The 19,009-nt window shown below is 47.9% G+C and overlaps 1 protein-coding gene across 1 annotated transcript; it reads right to left on the minus strand.

Moving 5' to 3' along the window:
- Positions 1-855: 855 nt before the first annotated feature.
- Positions 856-18,545, minus strand: Nrros (negative regulator of reactive oxygen species). The gene is made up of 3 exons (XM_021185302.3): positions 18,397-18,545; positions 5,834-5,954; positions 856-3,086 (listed from the first exon to the last, which is right to left on the minus strand). Exons 2-3 carry the CDS (start codon positions 5,939-5,941, stop codon positions 1,113-1,115), a joined length of 2,082 nt encoding a protein of 693 aa, XP_021040961.1. The 5' UTR covers positions 5,942-5,954; positions 18,397-18,545; the 3' UTR covers positions 856-1,112.
- Positions 18,546-19,009: the final 464 nt, after the last annotated feature.

A 19,009-nucleotide genomic window follows, 5' to 3' on the forward strand; every position in this document is an offset into this window, starting at 1 on the left:
GCCATGGGATTCGGTGCCTTTTGGAAACACCTCTGAAGGGCATTCAATGGAAACGTCTGCATTGCCAAGTTAAGACCATCGGTTTTATCTTTGATTTGCCTTAACTCCACTGTTGAAATTACACGGTGGTAGAAATCAGTCTGCAGGGTTCCAGTCCTCTCAAGGTGTCCTCTCTTCATTTCGTATAATTCTCTTGTGACATGGAGAGTGGAGATGAGAAGCAACGGCTGTGTAAACTCGTAATTACCAAAAGGGTCGCAACTGCGTCTTTATATTTTCCCCCAGAGAGGAGCACAGGAAGGTTCTGCTTTTCTTGGAAGAATGAGAGATCTTCATGAACCTGGTGAGCAGAGGCTGAACTTCGCTTTCAAAGTGATGGGGGTGATGGGGGTGGGGCGGGTTCTACAGGGAGGAGGCTTGGGTTGCCTTCCTTCCTGAATATTCCTGTTTTCCCTCAGAGCAAGCACAGCCCGTAGGTCACAGACAGTACAAACTCAGGCTGAGTTACTCTTTTCTTAGCTTGTCCATGGAAGCATTATGTCTGTCTGTTAGAGACTCCAGATGTGAACCCAGGGCATCTGGAAAGGGTCCTACCACAACTTCTTTCTCGCTGCTGTGGCAATCGGCCATTACCACAGTGGGGAGTTCACATCTGGTGCCAGACCCTTCAGCAGTACCTTCAGATTCTTGTCCTGGGCAAATCTCCAGGATGCTGTCCCTCACCCTCCCTGGACATGCAGTAGGAGATATATTTGTTGTCAGGTGGCATCAGACTGTCACCCTTCGCCTGCATGGATGTCCCCCAAAGAAAGATCATTGAAAAATAACCCAAGAGAAACCATTGAAGGACATTACACAAGATGCATTTGATTTTTAAAATATTTATGAGGCACACCCTTTATTCTCACAGAATGTCATTTAATAAATATTTCACCAGGACAATGAGGATAAATCACACGGATGGGAGGAGAAGTTAATGGGACTGAGGATGGAACTCTTTCAAATTTCAGTTTTAACCTTCAACGCATCACACTCGACCCCTGGAGAAGTAAAGATCCAGTGGAGAGACTCATTCTCGAGGAAAAACCAAGTCTCTAGCCTTGGCACACGGGTCAGTATATGGAGGACCAGTGACAGCGGCTCTTGATGACCTGAAGCAAAGGCTTCTTAAAAGTGAGGAAGACTACGGTGCAGGCCACCAGCAGGGTGAGGCAGCTGGGCAGGATGAGCACGAGGTAGAAGAGGCCAGTGTCCACCTGTCCCCACTTACAGCCCTGAGGCAGGCCTTCGGGCAGCTCCACCACACGAACGATCTTGGAAGAGAGATTGCAAGTGACCATGGACAAGTCCGCAACAGTCTTGAAGTGCTGCTGCAGGGCCCCCCATCCTTCCACCCCACAGCAGTCATAAGGGTTCTGGCTGAGGTAGATGGTCTGCAGACCCCTCAGAGGCTGCTCGGACACAAGCCTCTGAGGGAGGGCCGTGAGAGAGTTTCTGCGGAGGTCGAGAGTCCGCAGGGCCAAACTGCTTTTGAACCTAGGGAAGCTGGTCAGGGAGTTTCCCGACAGATCCAACGCCCGCAGATTCCCAAACGCAGAGAAGTCCATCTCTGCAGCGCCAGAACCAAGGCCCACGTCCCTGAGAGACAGGACCTGTAATGTCGGGGCAATAGCCCAGAGAGGGCTGATGCTCCCATTCAGAACCCCCCAGTTGCTAGACAGGTCTAAATGAGTGAGGGAGGTCCCCTGGAACGGGCAGTCTTGTAATGCCTTCAGCCCACAGCCGTCCAGAGAAAGGCTCCTCAAAGAGCCCATGTTTCTGAAATCCACACAACTGGGGGGCCCCTCCCAGTCTACGGGCACCATCTGGGGACAAAGTGAGATCTGATTGTGACTCATGTCGATTGTAGTGATGCTGCTGGCATTGTCGAAAAGGCCAGTGGGGACCCCCAGGAGCTGGTTGGAACTCAGGTTGAACACCCGGAGGTTCTTGAGGGAGCCCGTGAGCCCCGGAGCCAGGTGCAGCTCTGCCAACTGGTTGTGGCTCAGATCCAGCTCGGTGAGTGCTCCCGGCGGCTCGTGCTCCCGGATGTGGAGCATCGTCAGGCAGTTCTGGTTGAGGTTCAGGTGGGAAAGGGAAGGTGTCTTCTTCAGGAAACCATCCGGCAGGTGCCGGAACTGGTTTTGGCTCATGTCCAGGAAGCGAAGAGCTGACAGGTCGCTGGAGGAAAACTCCTCCCAGAGGTTGACAGTTGTGATGTTAGTCACATTGCCGTCCACAAGAAGGAACTGGGCCACCATCTCCTGCGGGGAGGAGGTGTTGTAAAGCTCCCTGTAGAAGCCCATGTTGTTGTCCTGGAGCAGGAGGGTGTGCAGCTTGCCGCACTGAGGCAGGAGTGGGAAGAAGAGCAGCTGGTTGTGAGACAGGTCCAGCATCTCCAGTTCGAAGGCCACCTCCCCCCTGGATGCCAGGAACCACTCCAGGATGTTATAACTGACGTTGAGAAACCGTAACTGGGTGAGGCTGAAGTCCACAATGCAGGGGAGGTTGTTATAGGCAAGGTTGAGACGCCTCAGCTCAGTCAAGCCGTCAAACGCCCCGCCCTCGATCTCAAAGATGTAGTTTCTCTGCAAATCTAGCTCTACGAGGTGTTTCAGGCCCTCAAAGATAGAGTCGTCGAGCCTCATGAGGGTATTCCTTGCCAAGGACACAACCTCCAATGAGGAGAGGTTCTGAAGCATAAGAGCCGCCATGTCTTCGGTCAGGGAGTTTCCAGACAGGTCCAGTCTCCGAAGTCCCAGCAGGGTGTGGAGCGCTGCAGCTGACTCCTTGTAGTTCTCCGAGAGGCGGTTGTCTGCCAGAACCAGATTGTGTAAGTGGCCTTGCTCTCGGAAAGCGTAGTGGCTGATACGGTCCAGGTGACAGCTATGCAGGCTGAGGTTCTCCAGGCGTGGGTAGGCCTGGAGGGAATGGTTCCACAGGACCTTGAGAGGGTTAGCATCCAGAATAAGCATCCGGGAATGGGGTGGGAGGCTGCTGGGTACCGAAGCGAGGTTCAGACCCCGGCAGTCAGCGACTCCGTCGACCTAGGTCCACAAACACATGAGGTTAATTCACAGAAATGTAGTTTGCAAAAGCAAACAGCTAGCCAGAAGGTGTTGGGTTAGGTGTCCAGAGACAAAGAACGGTAAGAAAAGTAATACCATTGTTTTCTACAGGCTGGTCAGGAGGGCAAGGCCAGTGAGTACCAAACAGCCGATCTCCAAGGCAAAGTGCAATGAAGTTGTATAAGAGGCCTCGCTCTTGGAAGGCGTAGTGGCTAATACAAAGATGCCCAGGTTTGGGTTCTATAGTTTGTTAATTTGACCCTGAGCAAGGAACTAACTAACCTCTTGCAGCTTCAAATTCTTTACTGGGTTATTAAAATAAAACTTAGGGGCTGGAGAAATGGCTCAGAGGTTAAGGGCACTGACTACTCTGCCAGAGGTTCTGAGTTCAAATCCCAGCAACCAGGTGGTAGCTCACAACTATCTGTGATGGGATCTGATGCCCTCTTCTGGTGTGTCTGAAGACAGCTACAGTGTACTCATTCATATACATAAAATACACCTTTAAAACAACAACAACAGAAAGAAATTGGGCATGGTAGCACAAGCCTTTAACCCCAGGACCCATGGAGATAGAGGCAAGAGGATCTCTGTGAGTTTGAGGCAATCTAGACTACTTAGAGAGTTCTGGACCAGTCAGGACTATATAAGAAGACCCTGCCTCAAAAAAAAAAAAAAAAAAGGAAGGAAGGAAGGAAGGAAGAAAGACCCTCAGATAATCTCAGCCTCCCTCTCAGAGAAAAGTCTCTAACCATTAAGCTTGTAATTTTCTCATAGAATTTTTTTTCAAGGATTGAGTATGATTACACATGCAAATCACACTTATTATGGCTAATAAGTGTTAGCATGTCAGCTGTAATTACCAGCATGTGCTAATTAATTAAACTGCTCATTGTTGAACACTCGAGTTTTGTTTTTTGTTTTTTAATTTCAGCATAGACATTAGAATGACTTTTTCAGGTTCCTTCCTACCTCATCCCTCCCCCCAGGCCTCCTGCATTAATATTGGGATTGCATTAATGTGTTAAGAGCTGACTTTTTAGAAATTGAATCTCCGAACTGAGAGACAGGTATATCTCTTGATTTTCCTGAGGCCTCTTTGGACAGCACTGTACTCAGGGGCTTGCTTCAGCCTGTAATGGAGCCTGCTCCTCCACAGTTGCTGTAGTCAGAGGGAGATCAGAACTTTGTAATTCCCATGGATTCACCAAAGCGTTGCAAAGGATAGTGTGGCCATCTGAGCACACAGACAACTTTACCGCGCCCATTTGATGCTAAGGTTGAATGGCTCGTGTAATGAAGAACAAGAGTCTAACGCCTGAACTTCCAGACCCCTCAAATCATAAGAGCCAGAGGAACCCATTGCTTGACCTCTGTGATGGCCAAGTCCCTACCACATCCCCCAGGCAGAGTCCAGACTGAGCCCTGAGGATCGGCTGAATAACTCACACTTTACTCCCTTCTCTTCCTATGCCTGGTGACCCCCAGAGCTACTGTGAAGTTAAGTCCATTGTTGCCTCTGTAAGGGAACGGTGGCAGTCAAAAAAGGCTGGACTGCCAGTGATACTACCACAGTAACAATACTCGGTAAAACACTTGGCACAGCCGGGCGTGGTGGCACACGCCTTTGATCCCAGCACTTGGGAGGCAGAGGCAGGCAGATTTCTGAGTTTGAGGCCAGCCTGGTCTACAAAGTGAGTTCCAGGACAGCCAGGGCTACAGAGAAACCCTGTCTCGAAAAACCAAAAAAACCAAAAAAACAAAAACAAAAAAAAACCACATGGCACTCACTGCATGTCAGGCACCGTCTTGGGGGTTGTTATAAATACATTCAATCACCACAGCAGCCCAATGTCACGATTCCATTAGTAGAAATTATTAGTTATCATCATCATTATTATTGATGGAGTTTCATGTAGCCCAGACTGACCTCGAACTTGAAATGTAACTGAGACTGGCCTTGAACTCTTAGCCCTCCTGTCTCCACTTCCTGAGAACTGGGTTGTCAGGCATGTGCCACCATGACCAGCAGGTATTATCATTACTTCTATTTTACAGGTGAAGACACTGGCCCAGAGTGACTTTGTATCACCAGCTAAACAATAGTGGGGCTAGGATTTAAATTCAGGCGGACTTTCATCATACTGGAGCGTCCTCAAACATAGTGGCTACTGGTTCCCACAAGCAGGTTAGAACCGCGATAGCCACCATCTTTAAGAGTAATCGACTTTAAGAACACTTTCTTTATCTAGCGTCAAATACACTGAAAAAGATCTTGAATATAAGAATTAACTCTGCCTTCCAATTTGTCTTTCCAGTTCTTGGGCTTGAGGAACGCCCCAATAGGCACGTTTCTCAGACAGACATTTGCTATCCTTCAGTTACAGGCAAATTTCTAGAGTCCACCCTATCTCCATGTGCAGACAAAAAGCCTTCAAAGGCTCAAGACACCCCAGTGCTGGGTCTTCAGAGACATAGGCTTGGTCATGAGCTTTTGCTCTGCAGTACCATTTGGGTACATGTTCTCTGCAGAGCTGCTGAAGCCATCTTTGTTGGCTCACTCATGGCTTGAAGGCAGGACTTCTCTGGTGCTGGTGGGTTTCCCTCAGTGACTCTGGAAGCATTAATGGAGCTTCGATTGACAAGTCATCCACTTCCCAAGCAGAGCAGGCCTCATTTGGACAGGGGCAAAGGAGAGAGAGGTTACAACCCAGGGAGAAACTCACCGCCTTGCAGCCCCCTTGGGAAGCTGCAGTGGCTGTCCCAGGTCCGATCCTCCATTCCACAATCAAGAAGTGAAAACCCAGGCAAAGCCAGAGGGGCGGGAACTCCATCTCAGGTGCAGCTCTGTGGACGGAAGACCAGGAAGAACTGAGTAAGGCAGATTAGCCAAGAGGGCTGCTCACCACGGGGCAGAAAGAGCCAGCTAGTTTCCACATGTGTCTGGTCTTAGAGGCCCACAACTACAAGAAGGTGGAAAACCACAGATTATTCAAATTTCTCAGCTCAGCCAACCTTTCACTGACACCGTGGCAAGAGCTCATTTTGTTTTGCCTATGGCATTTAATGGTCAGCTGGCTAATCTCTGAAACCCCAAAGAGGTAGCACAGGGGATGCAAAGGACTTGAGTGCCAGGGCTGGGGTCACAGAGTGTCCTGTGCTTTGCTGCTCTGTAGTCTTCCTCTCTGAAACTCATTGCTACCTGATGCATACATGAGCTCAAGATATACACCATGAATGAATGAATGAGTGAATAAATGAATGAGTGAATGAATGAATAGACAAAAGGAGAAACTAGGATAGAAATACTAACTGTAGCTTCTGGACTCATAAATATATTAATTATCTTGCTGAAAGAAGGCTTTCAAGCCAGGTAGTGGTGGGGCACACCTTTAATCCTAGCACTCTGGAGGCAGAGGCAGGCAGATCTTTAAGTTTGAGGCCAGCCTGGTCTACAAAGTGAGTTTCTGGACATCCAGGACTACACAGAGAAAACCTGTCTTGAAAAAAAGAAGAAGAAAGAGGAGGAGGAGGAGGCAGAGGTAGAGACAGAGAAGACAGATTTCAGAAATATGTCTATCACATCGGTTAGCTCTTTTAAATATGGCCCTTCCCCACCCCCACCCCCACCACCAAAAAAAGTCCATGTTTTCACTTGGATAAGAAAAAAAAAACTTGAGAAAATGAAAAAGCAATCTTTGGATGGATTAAAAAAATTCTGAAGTGCAGTTGTAGCTCTCTTGTCTGTGTGTGAACAACAGTTCTGGGAAGGCTTGAGATGATACATCTAATAACAGAAGTCTCCAATGAAGAGGTAACAGCACCGTCTTCACAAATTCCAGGGGAATAAGGATCCAGGGGTGATACTGGTCTATCCAGGATTCCAAATGGTCTGAGTATCAAGGGCTGAGAGCAGTCCAGGTCTCCCTCTCTGAGCTCCATAGTGGGAAATTGGAGAATTCCCCCCTACCCCACCACCATAGATGTAATTGCATGGACAACCCTCCAAGTGTGAGATCTAACAGCCTTGGGACATTCCTGACCTCCTTTAGTTTCATCAGAAGCAAGTGCCTGGTCCAGGTCCATCTGCCCCATCCTCACCTGAATACCCCCAGGAAGAACCATAGGACAGCTTTTCAGTCTCTCCCTAGGTCAACCGCTCCCTGCTAACAAGAACCTCCTCACCTTCCATGACACTTACAGACCTTGCACTGACACACACAGGCCACCTTTGCCTCCCACCTCTTTGCTTTTCTTCTAGCATGTGTACCCATCCCAAAGGGTGATTTAACATCCTGGACAGATATGAATGCTCCACCAGTAAAAAATAGACTATCAGAAATCACTGAAGGCCAGGTCAGCTCCCAGTGCCACGGAAACAATCTGGGATCAGTCCTGCTAGCCTCTGGGAATCCCGCCCAGGGCCTTCTTTCCATTTCTGCACATTTGCAGCACAGGGCACAGATGGCATATGCAGAGCCATCTGGACTCCTGTCCTCACTGTCCTCCCGGCACCCTCCCACACACACATACAAGCGCCCCTGAAACTTTGGGATCCCTGCCCATCCTGAGAGAAGGTTGCCAAACTTAGAAAATGCCAAGGATGCTAAAGAATCGCTCGCTCACGTTCTCATCTCACTGAACGTCCTGTGGCTCACAGAGGAGAGATGGGGAAACGGGAATTGTCAGCACAGTAAATCTTCTCCACTTCCTGTCATGCGTGGGCTGCTACGTGCTGCTGTACCCTGAATACTGACAAACTAAATCTCGATGTGTGCAGCAGGCCAAGAGTGCAGCTCTCCAGGGCTGCACAATGCTTCAGACTGGTGTGCTAGAGAATTACACCCACAAGTGTAATTTTGATTTGTGAAACACCAAAATGTTTACAAATTTTAAATGTGTTCTTTCCTCTTAAACTCAGCAAACTAGCCCAGAATACATACATACACACACACACACACACACACACACACACACACACACACCCCAACATACATACAAGAATAAATCTCACCATGCCTGTAAGGGCAACATCTGGCATTAAGTAACAGATTGTCATAGAAAAACGATAAGAGTTTGGAACCTGACAGTCTAGAGTTTAAATTCTGTCTTCACTCTCTATCATGGGTGTGAAGTTTCCAAGACTTGGATAGTCCTCCTGCAAAACAGGAGCAATGATATCCACTCATGGACTTTTATGAGTGCCGCTGAGGATAGTATATGTGAAAGTGCTTCATTAACCATGAAAGCCGCTAATAACCTCATTATTATTTATGAGCTCCAAACAGCACCGAGCAGCTTGGGTGTCTGCTGTTCTTATGTATCAACTCCGTGTGGTACAGAAAAAAGACAGCAGAGTGAACATCTAGAGGGATGACTGCATCGCCAAACCAATTAAATTCATAACATCTATCCAGGAAGGCTAGATTTAAAGGACTGTATCAAGGAAAGTGGCTAGAGAGACAGCTCAGCAGTTAATCGAGCTCACTGCATTTGCAGAGGACCTGGGTTTGGTTACCAGTACTCATGTCATGTGGCTCACAACCTCCTATAACTCCAGCTCCAGAAAAGCCAACACTTCTGGCCTCACGGGGTAACCCCCCACACACACACACATACACACACACTCATGTATGTGTTTATACCCACCACCCACCCACAAAAAAAAAATTTTTTTTTTTTTTTTGGTTTTTCGAGACAGGGTTTCTCTGTAGCCCTGGCTGTCCTGGAACTCACTTTGTAGACCAGGCTGGCCTCGAACTCAGAAATCCACCTGCCTCTGCCTCCCAAGTGCTGGGATTAAAGGCGTGCGCCACCACGCCCGGCTTAAAAATATGTTTTTTAAAGAGAAGAAAGGGATGATCCGTGGGCACACTGCAGGCTGGTGAACAGCTATCTATCCTCAGAATGATGATGGCCTCAGCTGGCCATGCTCCGCCTCCTGTGACAAGCTCCAAAGGCTCTGCTTGTTCCCCACCAGGTAGCAGGGAGCCCACCGAATGTTCGTTCGTGTATTGGGAGCACTGCTGGGAGGTTAGCAGGCAGGAGAGTGGAGAATCCAAAATATCTCTCCCTTCCCTCTCCCCTTGAGCCTTTCCTGGTGACCCCAGACTCTGGGACCACCATCCTCCCTTCCTCCCTCCTACTGAGGGTACAGATTTCTGCATGGCCAGGGGCCAAGGGGCTACTGTTTGGCTTCTTAGCCTCCTCCATGATTTTCTGACAATCTCCTGCATGACATTTCCCATTTAAAACACTCCCGGTGACCTCTGCTTTCTTCCTCCTCCTCCTCCCCCTCCTCTTCTTCCTCTTCTTGTTTATTCGTTTCAAGACAGGGTTCCTTTGTGTAGCCCTGGCTATCCTGGAACTCACTTTGTAGACCAGGCTGGCCTCGAACTCAGAAATCTGCCTGCCTCTGCCTCCCAAGTGCTGGGATTATTCTGCTTCCTTTCTGATATCTAACGATGTAAATGAAAATGGCATTGAAGCAGTATTCGATAAACAGGTAGAACCAGAGGTGATTGATGGCTTCTACTCTGAATGTATTCCAGCCAGCTTGGGAGGCAGAGGCCAAAGGATCACAACTCTGAGGCCAGTCTGATCAACTTTCTGAGGCTCTCAAAATGAAAGACGAAAAGGGCTGGTGTTCCTGGGCTGGGGTGTAGCTCAGTAATAGCATGCAGCAGACAAGCAGGTGTGCGAGGTCCTGCGTGCAAGGCATGAAATGATGGAGAAAAAGAGAAAGACTTTTAAAAATAGCAGCTTTTCAGGCTGGGAACACTCTTCTAGACTACACATCTGCAGAAAGCTCCCAAGAGACACTGCACTGCAGGGACCGGGATTAAACAGTGCAGTTATCATATCCCACTAGAAAGTCCCAGGAGCCCTCTCCGGATACTGGGACGACAGGATGGCATCCTCATCTCTCCACCTCTCCAACTGTTCCTGCCATACCAGCTGCTGCCAGGAAAGGGGCTGCAACCTCGTTGCTAAAGGAGCTGTTAGCAAGTGTCATACATACATTACCACATAATTAAGAGCTTTCTCCTCAAATGGAGAAGCTTTTTAAAGTCATAAAGAATGGGGCTTTGTGGAGAAGGCAGGTAGCTGTCAGAGGCATTTTGTATTAGAGATAAGAAGTTATGAATTGGGGGGCAGGGGTCATCAGAAGCAGGTTGCAGCATCACTTGCGAAGGTGACACTCTGAACACACAGAGGGTGTGACTATGTAGCAGAGAGAGGGAGAGCTCTGAGAGAAAGCAAGTCTGCCTTTGTGTAAAAGCACACAGAAGCTGCCACCTAGGATCTTGGAAGCAAGGGCAGCTAATCTCAGCCCACAGCATTAGAGCGTTAGCATCTCCACGGTGACTACTTCACATGGTCCCAGGCAGCACGGAAAGTGCCGGGCAGGCAGGTTGACTCCCTTGGATTCTCAGTACAAGATTAGCAGGACTCCAGCTTTCAGCAGAAGTTCAGATCTGGAGTTGTCCAGGTGCTCTGAACTTTGGAAGTAGCGCAATCCTCTGTCCTCGCAGTCCCCAAGTGTGAGGGCATACCCTGAACCCAGTCATGATGGAACCCAGATGGAGGCTAGCCAGGGCTGTCCTGCACTACACAACAACTGACTTGGAGTCTTCAAAGGTCAAAGTCTTGTCCAGTGTAGTGATTCACATCTATTATCCCACAAGGCTGAGACAGGAGGACTGCCATGAGTTTTAAACACCCTGGGTATAGACTAAGGACAACCCCCCCTCAAAAAACAAACAAAAGTAGTATTACTGACTATCAATTATGTACATACATATCTCTACAGACAAATAAAATCCTTCATTCAATGGCTTGGTCAGGTAAAGGCAAAATGCTCCCTAAATTGGTCAACTGATTATTCAATTTAACATCGTGATTTTAAAAAAATATTTTATTTTCATTTAACCTTCCTATAACGACATTTTTCAAAATTAAAATAATAATAATAATAAAAGGGCCTGGAGAGATGGCTCAGTGGTTAAGAGCACTGACTGCTCTTCCAAAGGTCCTGAGTTCAATTCCCAGCAACCACATGGTGGCTCACAACCATCTGTAATGGGATCCAATGTCTTCTTCTGGTGTGTCTGAAGACAGCTACAGTGTATCCATATAAATAAAATAATTTTAAAAAAATAAAAGGGGGCTGGTGAGATGGCTCAGTGGGTAAGAGCACCCGACTGCTCTTCCGAAGGTCCAGAGTTCAAATCCCAGCAACCACCAAAAAAAAAAAAAAAAAAAAAAAAAAAGAATGAAGGCTGGCAAGATGGCTCAGGGGATAAGAGCACTGACTGCCCCTCCAAAGGTCCTGAGTTCAAATCCTAGCAACCACACGGTGGCTCACAACCACCCGTAATGAGATCTGATGCCCTCTTCTGGTGTGTCTGAAGACAGCTACAATGTACTTACATATAATAATAATACATCTTTAAAAAAAACAAAAACAAAGAAAGAATGTGAGATTAAAAACTTCTGAAAGACAACTTTCACAATGCATTCTTCATAATACAATAATTAATTCCAATTCTTGTGTTTTGTTTTGTTTTGTTTTGTTTTGTTTTGTTTTGTTTTGTTTTGTTTAGAGACAGGGTGTCTCTGTGTAACCCTGGCTGTCCTGGAACTCACTCTGTAGACCAGGCTGGCCTTGAACTCAGAAATCCGCCTGCCTCTCCCTCCCAAGGGCTGGGATTAAAGGTGTGCGCCACCACGCCCGGCCGGGCCCAATTCTTAATTCTAATAAGTGTCTTCTCCAATAAAATGAGACCAGCAGTGGTGCAGGTACTACTAAATTAAAGGGTTTTTTTTTAAGACTTATTTAACTTATTTTTATGAATACACTGTAGCCAGAAGAAGGCATTGGATCCTATTACAGATGGTTGTGAGCCACCATATGGTTTCTGGGAATTGAACACTGGACCTCTGAAAGAGCAGTCAATGATCTTAACCACTGAGCCATCTCTCCAGCCCATGATTAAGTTTTAAAAGAATGTTCAGAAAGTAGCATCATGATGGCCTCTCACACACTGTTAAGCAACTTGTGCTCAAACCTGTGTGGAGCAGGAGAGCTTCCTCAACAGCAGATGATTGTCCCACCAGGGCCCTGCTCTGTTGGTCTCAGAGACACAGGCTGGCCGAGCAGTAAGGAGCAGAAGCATTTGAAATCACTAGAATATCACCCCTTGAACCCACTGCATTTCTTCTGCATGAAGGAGGGAAGATTGGTTGCGCATGATTCCTCAGGCAAATAAATTTTTATTCAAAGTTTGGTGTTGGCCACCCTTTTGAAAAAAAGTAGCATTTCTGACCTGGCTAGGTTTCTAAGAATCTAGACATTTCTGCATCAACAACATAGCCAAGATTGACTGAGCAGGAAGGGCTTATTTCAAGGTAGGAAACTGGAGAGGACACAAGGACTGGAGCAGAGACCACAGAGGAGTGCTGCTTCCTGGCCTGCTTCACATGGCTTGTTCAACTTGTTCTCTCCTTTTCTCTCTCTCTCTCTCTCTCTCTCTCTCTCTCTCTCTCTCTCTCTCTCTCTCTCTCTCTCTCTCTCAATTTTTAGAGACAGAATTTCCAGAATTTCTCTGTTCTTCTTTGGCTGGCTGTTCTGGAACTAACTCTGTAGACCAGGCTGGTCTCGAACTCACAGAGATCCATTTGCCTCTACCTCCCAAGTGCTGGGATTAAAGTTGTATCCCACCACTGCCTGGCTCAACTTGTTTTTTTTTTTATGTCACCCAGTATAATTGTCCAGGTGTTTCCACAGTAGGCTGGGCCCTCCCACATCAATCATTAATCAAGAAAATGTCCCCCAAACTTGCTTACAGGCCATCTGGTGGAGGCATTTTCTCAACTGAGGTTCCCTCTACCACACGACTCTAGCTTGGGTCAGGCTGAGCAAAATCTGGCCAGCACAATTTTCCAAGGGTCTGCTCAGGACTGTTTTAGAGCTGGAAATCCTAACAAAATGATGGAGTGGGGAGGGGAGCCAGCCAGCCTGGGGAATTCTGTGAAATGGCACCAAAGCACTTGTCACATACAAAGCTCAAGATGTCTCCTGAGCAAATGTGTCAGGTCTGGCCAGGCTCTGCTTGAATGGAGGCATAAGGGCTACAACAGCCCTCCCCACCACCCCAAACAGTGGGCTTCCTATAGAGACTGCTTCAAGCACTTACTACCTGCTCAAATGCCACCGTTTCCACAGGGCCACAGATGAGTGAATTGGCTCCTCGTGTGGTCAGGGCTAGCCCATCCAAACCAAGAGAGGTCAGCTCACTCTGTCTCTTCCATGGCCACAGAATGCGTCTAGCCACAGATCGTCAAAAATGCAAGTGTGTTCCTACCAACAGGTAACAGCTGGCTCTTGTGTGTCTCGCTGTGGCTGGCAATGAGTGTCCCGCTTTGTATATGAGAAAAATGCATGATCTCTTCGGAGGCCCACCCTGCATTGCATTAGTTTTTCTGTTCTTTTCACAGGTTCATTCCCACTAGTCATTTCTGTAAGAGTAAGGACCAGCCACCATGCTTCTTCAGGAGGAAACAGGATCACCCGGCACAGCCTTCAGCAGCCCCACTCAGGGGGCAGACTCATGCCTTGGTGAAGCCAGGTACCAGTGAACCAATGGGAAGTGGAGGTATTCTGTGCTAATGAGTCACTACAAAGGAAAAACTAAGACGAAGGAGCCATGCCCTCTCCTTCCATTCCTGGCAATGCCCATGAATCTTGGACTTCCCTGGGGGAGGTGACTACCCGGAGTCTGTAGGGCACCATACGAGAGACCACAGAGATTACTTGAGGTTAATTTTAGCCTGGAGTCAGAATGAAAATACTGACTCTCCAACTCAGTTTCTTTTAGAAGGCACAAAGGGTCACCACCTAACGGGACTCCTAACAAAGGCACAGTTTAGTAGAAATGCTGGCGTCCCTGTGGGACCAGAGGCATACAGAACTGTGGCTGAGTGCTCAGAGAATGGAGAGCTTCCGTTCAATCTCAAGTCTCTAAGTTCCGCATCAACTCCACCTCAACACCCCAGAGCCCAAGCCACCCTGGAACGCATGCGGCCCCCAGCTGAATCACACATTTCACAAGCTGGTTCCTCAGCAGGAAAGACCCTGTCTGGGGTCTTCTTTTACCAAATTCCTATTTATCCTTCGAGGAGTTCCCTCCTTTTTATAGCCTAACAGTTCAGCTGAAGGATAACCTATGATAACACATTGCAGGGTTTTTTATTATTTTAATTTTATGTTGATGAGAAGAATTTGAGTAGTTATTAATTACTAGCATCTTAACTTTCCTCCAGCATTTCATATAAAGAAAAAACTCGGGGCTAGAGAAGTGGCTGAGTTGGTTAAGAGCACTGACTGGTCTTCCAGAGGTCCTGAGTTCAACTCCCAGCAACCACATGGTGGCTCACAACCATCTGTAATGGGATCTGATGCCTCTTCTAGGGTGTCTGAAGACAGCTACAGTGTACTCATATACATAAAATAATTAAATCTTTAAAGAAAAGAAAAGAAAGCCGGGCATGGTGGCGCACGCCTTTAATCCCAGCACTTGGGAGGCAGAGGCAGGAGGATTTCTGAGTTTGAGGCCATCCTGGTCTATAGAGTGAGTTCCAGGACAGCCAGGGCTACACAGAGAAACCCTGTCTCGAAAAACCAAAAAAAAAAAAAAAAAAAAAGAAAAGAAAAGACTTTAGCATAGAACAAAATCGAAAAAGTCTGTCATCAGGGACCACTGTATATCCACCACCTACCTACCTTCTGCTTATAACATTTTTTTGTACTTACTTTTATCATATTTTTACTTATCCTTCAATTCATTGTATTATTTATTTATTTATTTATTTATTCATTCACTGATTCATTTTTGGTTTTTCAAGGGTTTCTCTGTAATAGCCCTAGTTGTCAAGGAACTCACTCTGTAGACCAGTCTGGCCTCAAACTCATAGATATTCCCCTCCTTCTGCCTCCCAAGTACTAGGATTAAAATTGTGCACCACCACCACTCAACTCATTTGTTATTGTTATTATTATTATTATTATATAAAAATAGATGTCAAGGAGCACCTACCTCTGGTGGCTCACAACAACATTGCCAGTTCCAGAGGAGTCAATGCTTCCGGTCTCCATAGGCTCCTGCATGTACAATGCAGGCTCACACACAGACACACAAATGAATAAAAAGCAATACAAATAAATCTTAAACAAACAAACAACACACACCCCAGCACAAATAGACAGGGTCAGAGAAGTGCCTCACTGGCTAAGAAGGTGTGCTGCTCTTGCAGAGGACTTGGGTTCAATTCCCAGCGCCCACATGGGGCCTCATGACTGCATGTAATTACAGTTCCACAGGATTTGATACTCTCTTCTGAGACTGAATTCCTCCATGCATATTGTGTGCACGCGTGCACGCATGCACGCACACACATACACACACACACACACACACACACTCAAATACAGGTAAAATTAAATATTTAGGGGAAAAAATGCCAAATCGCTAGGCATTGTGAAACATCTGTAATCTCAGCATTGAGGAGGCTGAGACAGGAAGATGGTGAGTTTGAGGCCAGCCTGTGCAATTTCATGACCTGATCTCAAAACAAAACTTTAAAAGGGTGGGAGGCAGAAGAGGGGAAGAACCTTGACCTGGCTGATCAGTGGGAGAGCCTGACCTAGCGTGCCCAAGGTCCTGGGTTCAGTCATCAACAGCAAACAAATACACAAATACCATGGTCACCAGTACAGCTCTTCTAAAATACTTCAGAGTGCATATAAAACAACGGAACTCTTTAAACACTCCTGTAAGTAGGGGCTGGAGAGATGGCTCAGCGGTTAAGAGCACTGGCTACTCTTCCAGAGGATCTGAGTTCAATTCCCAGCAACTACGTGGTAGCTCACATCCATTGTTAACTCCAGTCCCAGGGGATCTAATGACATCTTCTGACCTCTGGTCAATCACCTTAGTTAAGTAAACACAAAATTTTGAAAACCTGTCAGACCAACGTTGAGGAGGCTGAGGACAGTCCCCATGGGGAAGTTTCAAGTGTCTTGGTGTGTGTGTGTGTGGGGGGGGGTACAAGGACCATTAACTTGCCTGAAGTTGAAAGATGTGGCCCCAGGCCGGGCAGGGAGAGAGCTGACGACTGAGGGTCAGTGCTCAGTCTTAGCATCCAAGGAAGACAAGGAAAGCCAGGGGAGACCAGGGATACCAGAGATAGATAGGGTTCACTGAGCAGAAGCAGTGTGAAAGAAAGTCAGAGCCTCAAATGCTATCTCCTGCAGAGAAATCCCCTCCAGATTGTTATCTTTCTCAGAGGTAGGGGCAGGCAATAGCACCCAAGGGGAGCCCACATACAGTGCCTGAGGGCGGTAAATGTGGAGGCCGGGGCTTAAGGAGGGGAGTCCCTGGGGACCTCACAGAACTTTGTGGCCACGCTGAGCACATCACTGGTCTCAGCCTTGTTCTTTGTACCCACCTCGCTGGTGAGAACCAGGGCAAAGTTCTACTTCCTCCTTTGTGCCCTCTGCTGAGGCTAAAGTCACACACTGAAGACACAAAACGTTGGGTCTCAGCCCCCGATTCTGTTTGTCCTGAAAAGTCTGTCTAGCAACTTCATTTCCCCAGCTTTTCTGATAACAACTGCTTGGTTGCTTTTTGGGGGGAAACACACACACACACACTCCCTCCCTCCTTCCCTCCCTCCCCCCATCTGTTTTATCACATAAACTCTATCAATTAGCCATTTTCAGATCTGCAGTTCAGTATTGTTGAGTACATTTTACTGTTCGACCAAACCATGCCTCCTTAAGAAGTCCAGGTTTTGTTTCTTTGGGTTTTGTTAGGTATTTTCGCCCGATCCCAATCCTGACTCCAATCATAGGGACTAAGAAGGAGGCTAGCCCTGTTATAATCTTCTGTGTCACTAGCTTATATTAGACACAGTACAGAAGCTAGTTCCCCAAGAGTCTATCCACAGACAGTTCTATCACTAAGGGGAAAGGGTTTGTCTCCTGCTTCACAAGTCACACCAGTGGGGATTGGCTTAGAAGCTAATGAGCTCCAGGACAGCCAGGTGGAGTGTGTACCATTGTCCAGAGTTCTCTTGAAGGACCAGTCAAATGAAGGCACCTTCTCTGTGAGGCTGTTTGGTTTTGATTTTAACCTAAGCGTTGAGGTTTTTTTTGTTTTTGTTTTGTTTTGTTTTGTTTTTTGTTTTTCTGGGTCCATGAGTCTATAACCCCCTCTAGGAACTCTGGGGCTCACATATAAAGCCCATAGGGGGTGTCCCCAGGCCTCAAACACCTGCAGCCATGAAAACTGTCTGTACCTCAAGGTCAGTAGCAGAGAGAAACACTGGAAAGCCTTCCTTGGTCTGCTCCGATCCTAGTTATAAAGAGGCACGTGTTCATCGCCGCAGCGCAATGGTGAGCTAGCAACTGCCGGGAGAGCAGTGTTTTTCCCTGCCCAGCTCCTGAGTGCTAGCGAGCCTGTGGGTAGGTCCATGGATGTGTGTCTGTGCCTGGAGAGGCCGAGAGGACCACAGCAGAGCACTGAGCAGGAGTCAGAAGAGCCTGGCTCTAATCTCTCTCTCTCTCTCTCTGACACTTGGGTAGCTGTGGACCAAATAATACCCCAGCACAAGTTACCCAGGACAAAGGCTCTAGGAGAAGGGCTTTTGCTGTCTTCTGGCTGTACACACACAGCTGACCCTGGGAAGATCCTGGTTAAGTATGTGCGACTGTGGATGAGTTTCTGTGTCGTCGCCTGTGTAATGGTGGGTCTCAATTTATGTTGATGGGCAAAGGAGTCGATGCAAACACCCGTATGCTGAGTGCACACAGCGTCCTCTCATGACGTCCGGTCACTCAGACTAGAAAAGGAGCACTAACCACTGTGTAGATGAGAAAAACAGGAGGCTCCGAAAAGTTCCCTAACCTGTTCACACTCTCCCTGAAAGAGCCAGGAATCAAACCATAGCTGGTTGTAAAGCCCTACGTGCCTCTCCCACATTACACACACCTCCTCTCTCAGCTGTAAGAGTTCCTGAGACTTCCACCTACACCAAAGGTGTAGCCCCCCAAATCCAGCCCAGAGGCGGGGAGACTGGATACCGCAACTTCACAATGAGCCTGAGCGCGGCGTGGGGTGGGGGGTGGGGGGGCTGATGCCTAACCTCCCACCACCCAACCCGGTCCCAGCTCGCCCACCTCTTGTAGCCCGGCAATGCTCAGCGAACCCACGCAAGAAATACTCACTGCTCCCGCAGGCCCAGGCAGCTCCGCGGGGCGCATCGTCTCCAGGGCCCCGGCCTCCTGGACAGCACTTGCCGCTGCTGCGCTGCCTACTCGCTCTGGGGCATCAGATTATTTTAGCACTTGCGGAAGGAACCAACGGAAACTGAAGTCACATGGAGAGCTCGCCTCTTAGCGACTCAGCACTCAGCAGGCGTCTTAGAAGGAACTGCCACCGCGGGGGGTGGGGTGGGGGTGGGGTTGGACGAGGATGCAGGTGGCACATGGCCCCTCACCAGCAGGGCTGTCACCCTACAGGTGCAGCCTGCCAAGCTCTGTTAGGTCCGTCGCTAAGCATGCTCCCGTGGCTCCTGCTTTGGTGGCACATGGGAACTAGGAGTCCTGGCTTGTGGTCTGCTGTTCCAGGAACTCTTCTACAGGCTTCTATCCAAGGACCAGCTTGGGGCAGAATTCAGTGAAGGGCAACATAAATTTGTTTAATTGGAAAGGGGGACGAGTCCGCCATTTAGAAGGGTCATCCATCCAGTCGTCTGTTTTCATCTACTCAGCCAGTCCTTAACTAGTCATCTTTTCTGAGCACGTACTTCTTAAAAATTAAGAAAATAAATAAAGGGAA

The sequence above is a fragment of the Mus caroli genome, unplaced genomic scaffold, assembly GCF_978045245.1.
Source record: "Mus caroli unplaced genomic scaffold, Mus_caroli_1 scaffold_17, whole genome shotgun sequence".
Taxonomy (NCBI): Eukaryota; Metazoa; Chordata; class Mammalia; order Rodentia; family Muridae; genus Mus; species Mus caroli.

What these genes read in the sequence shown, in the direction of transcription:
- Nrros (XM_021185302.3), bottom strand. Translation starts at nt 5,941, where the DNA reads ATGGAGTTCCCGCCCCTCTGGCTTTGCCTGGGTTTTCACTTCTTGATT. An exon ending in CCCAAGGGGGCTGCAAGGCG is followed by an intron (nt 3,087 to 5,833) that starts GTGAGTTTCTCC and finishes TTGTGGACCTAG; the next exon opens with GTCGACGGAGTCGCTGACTG.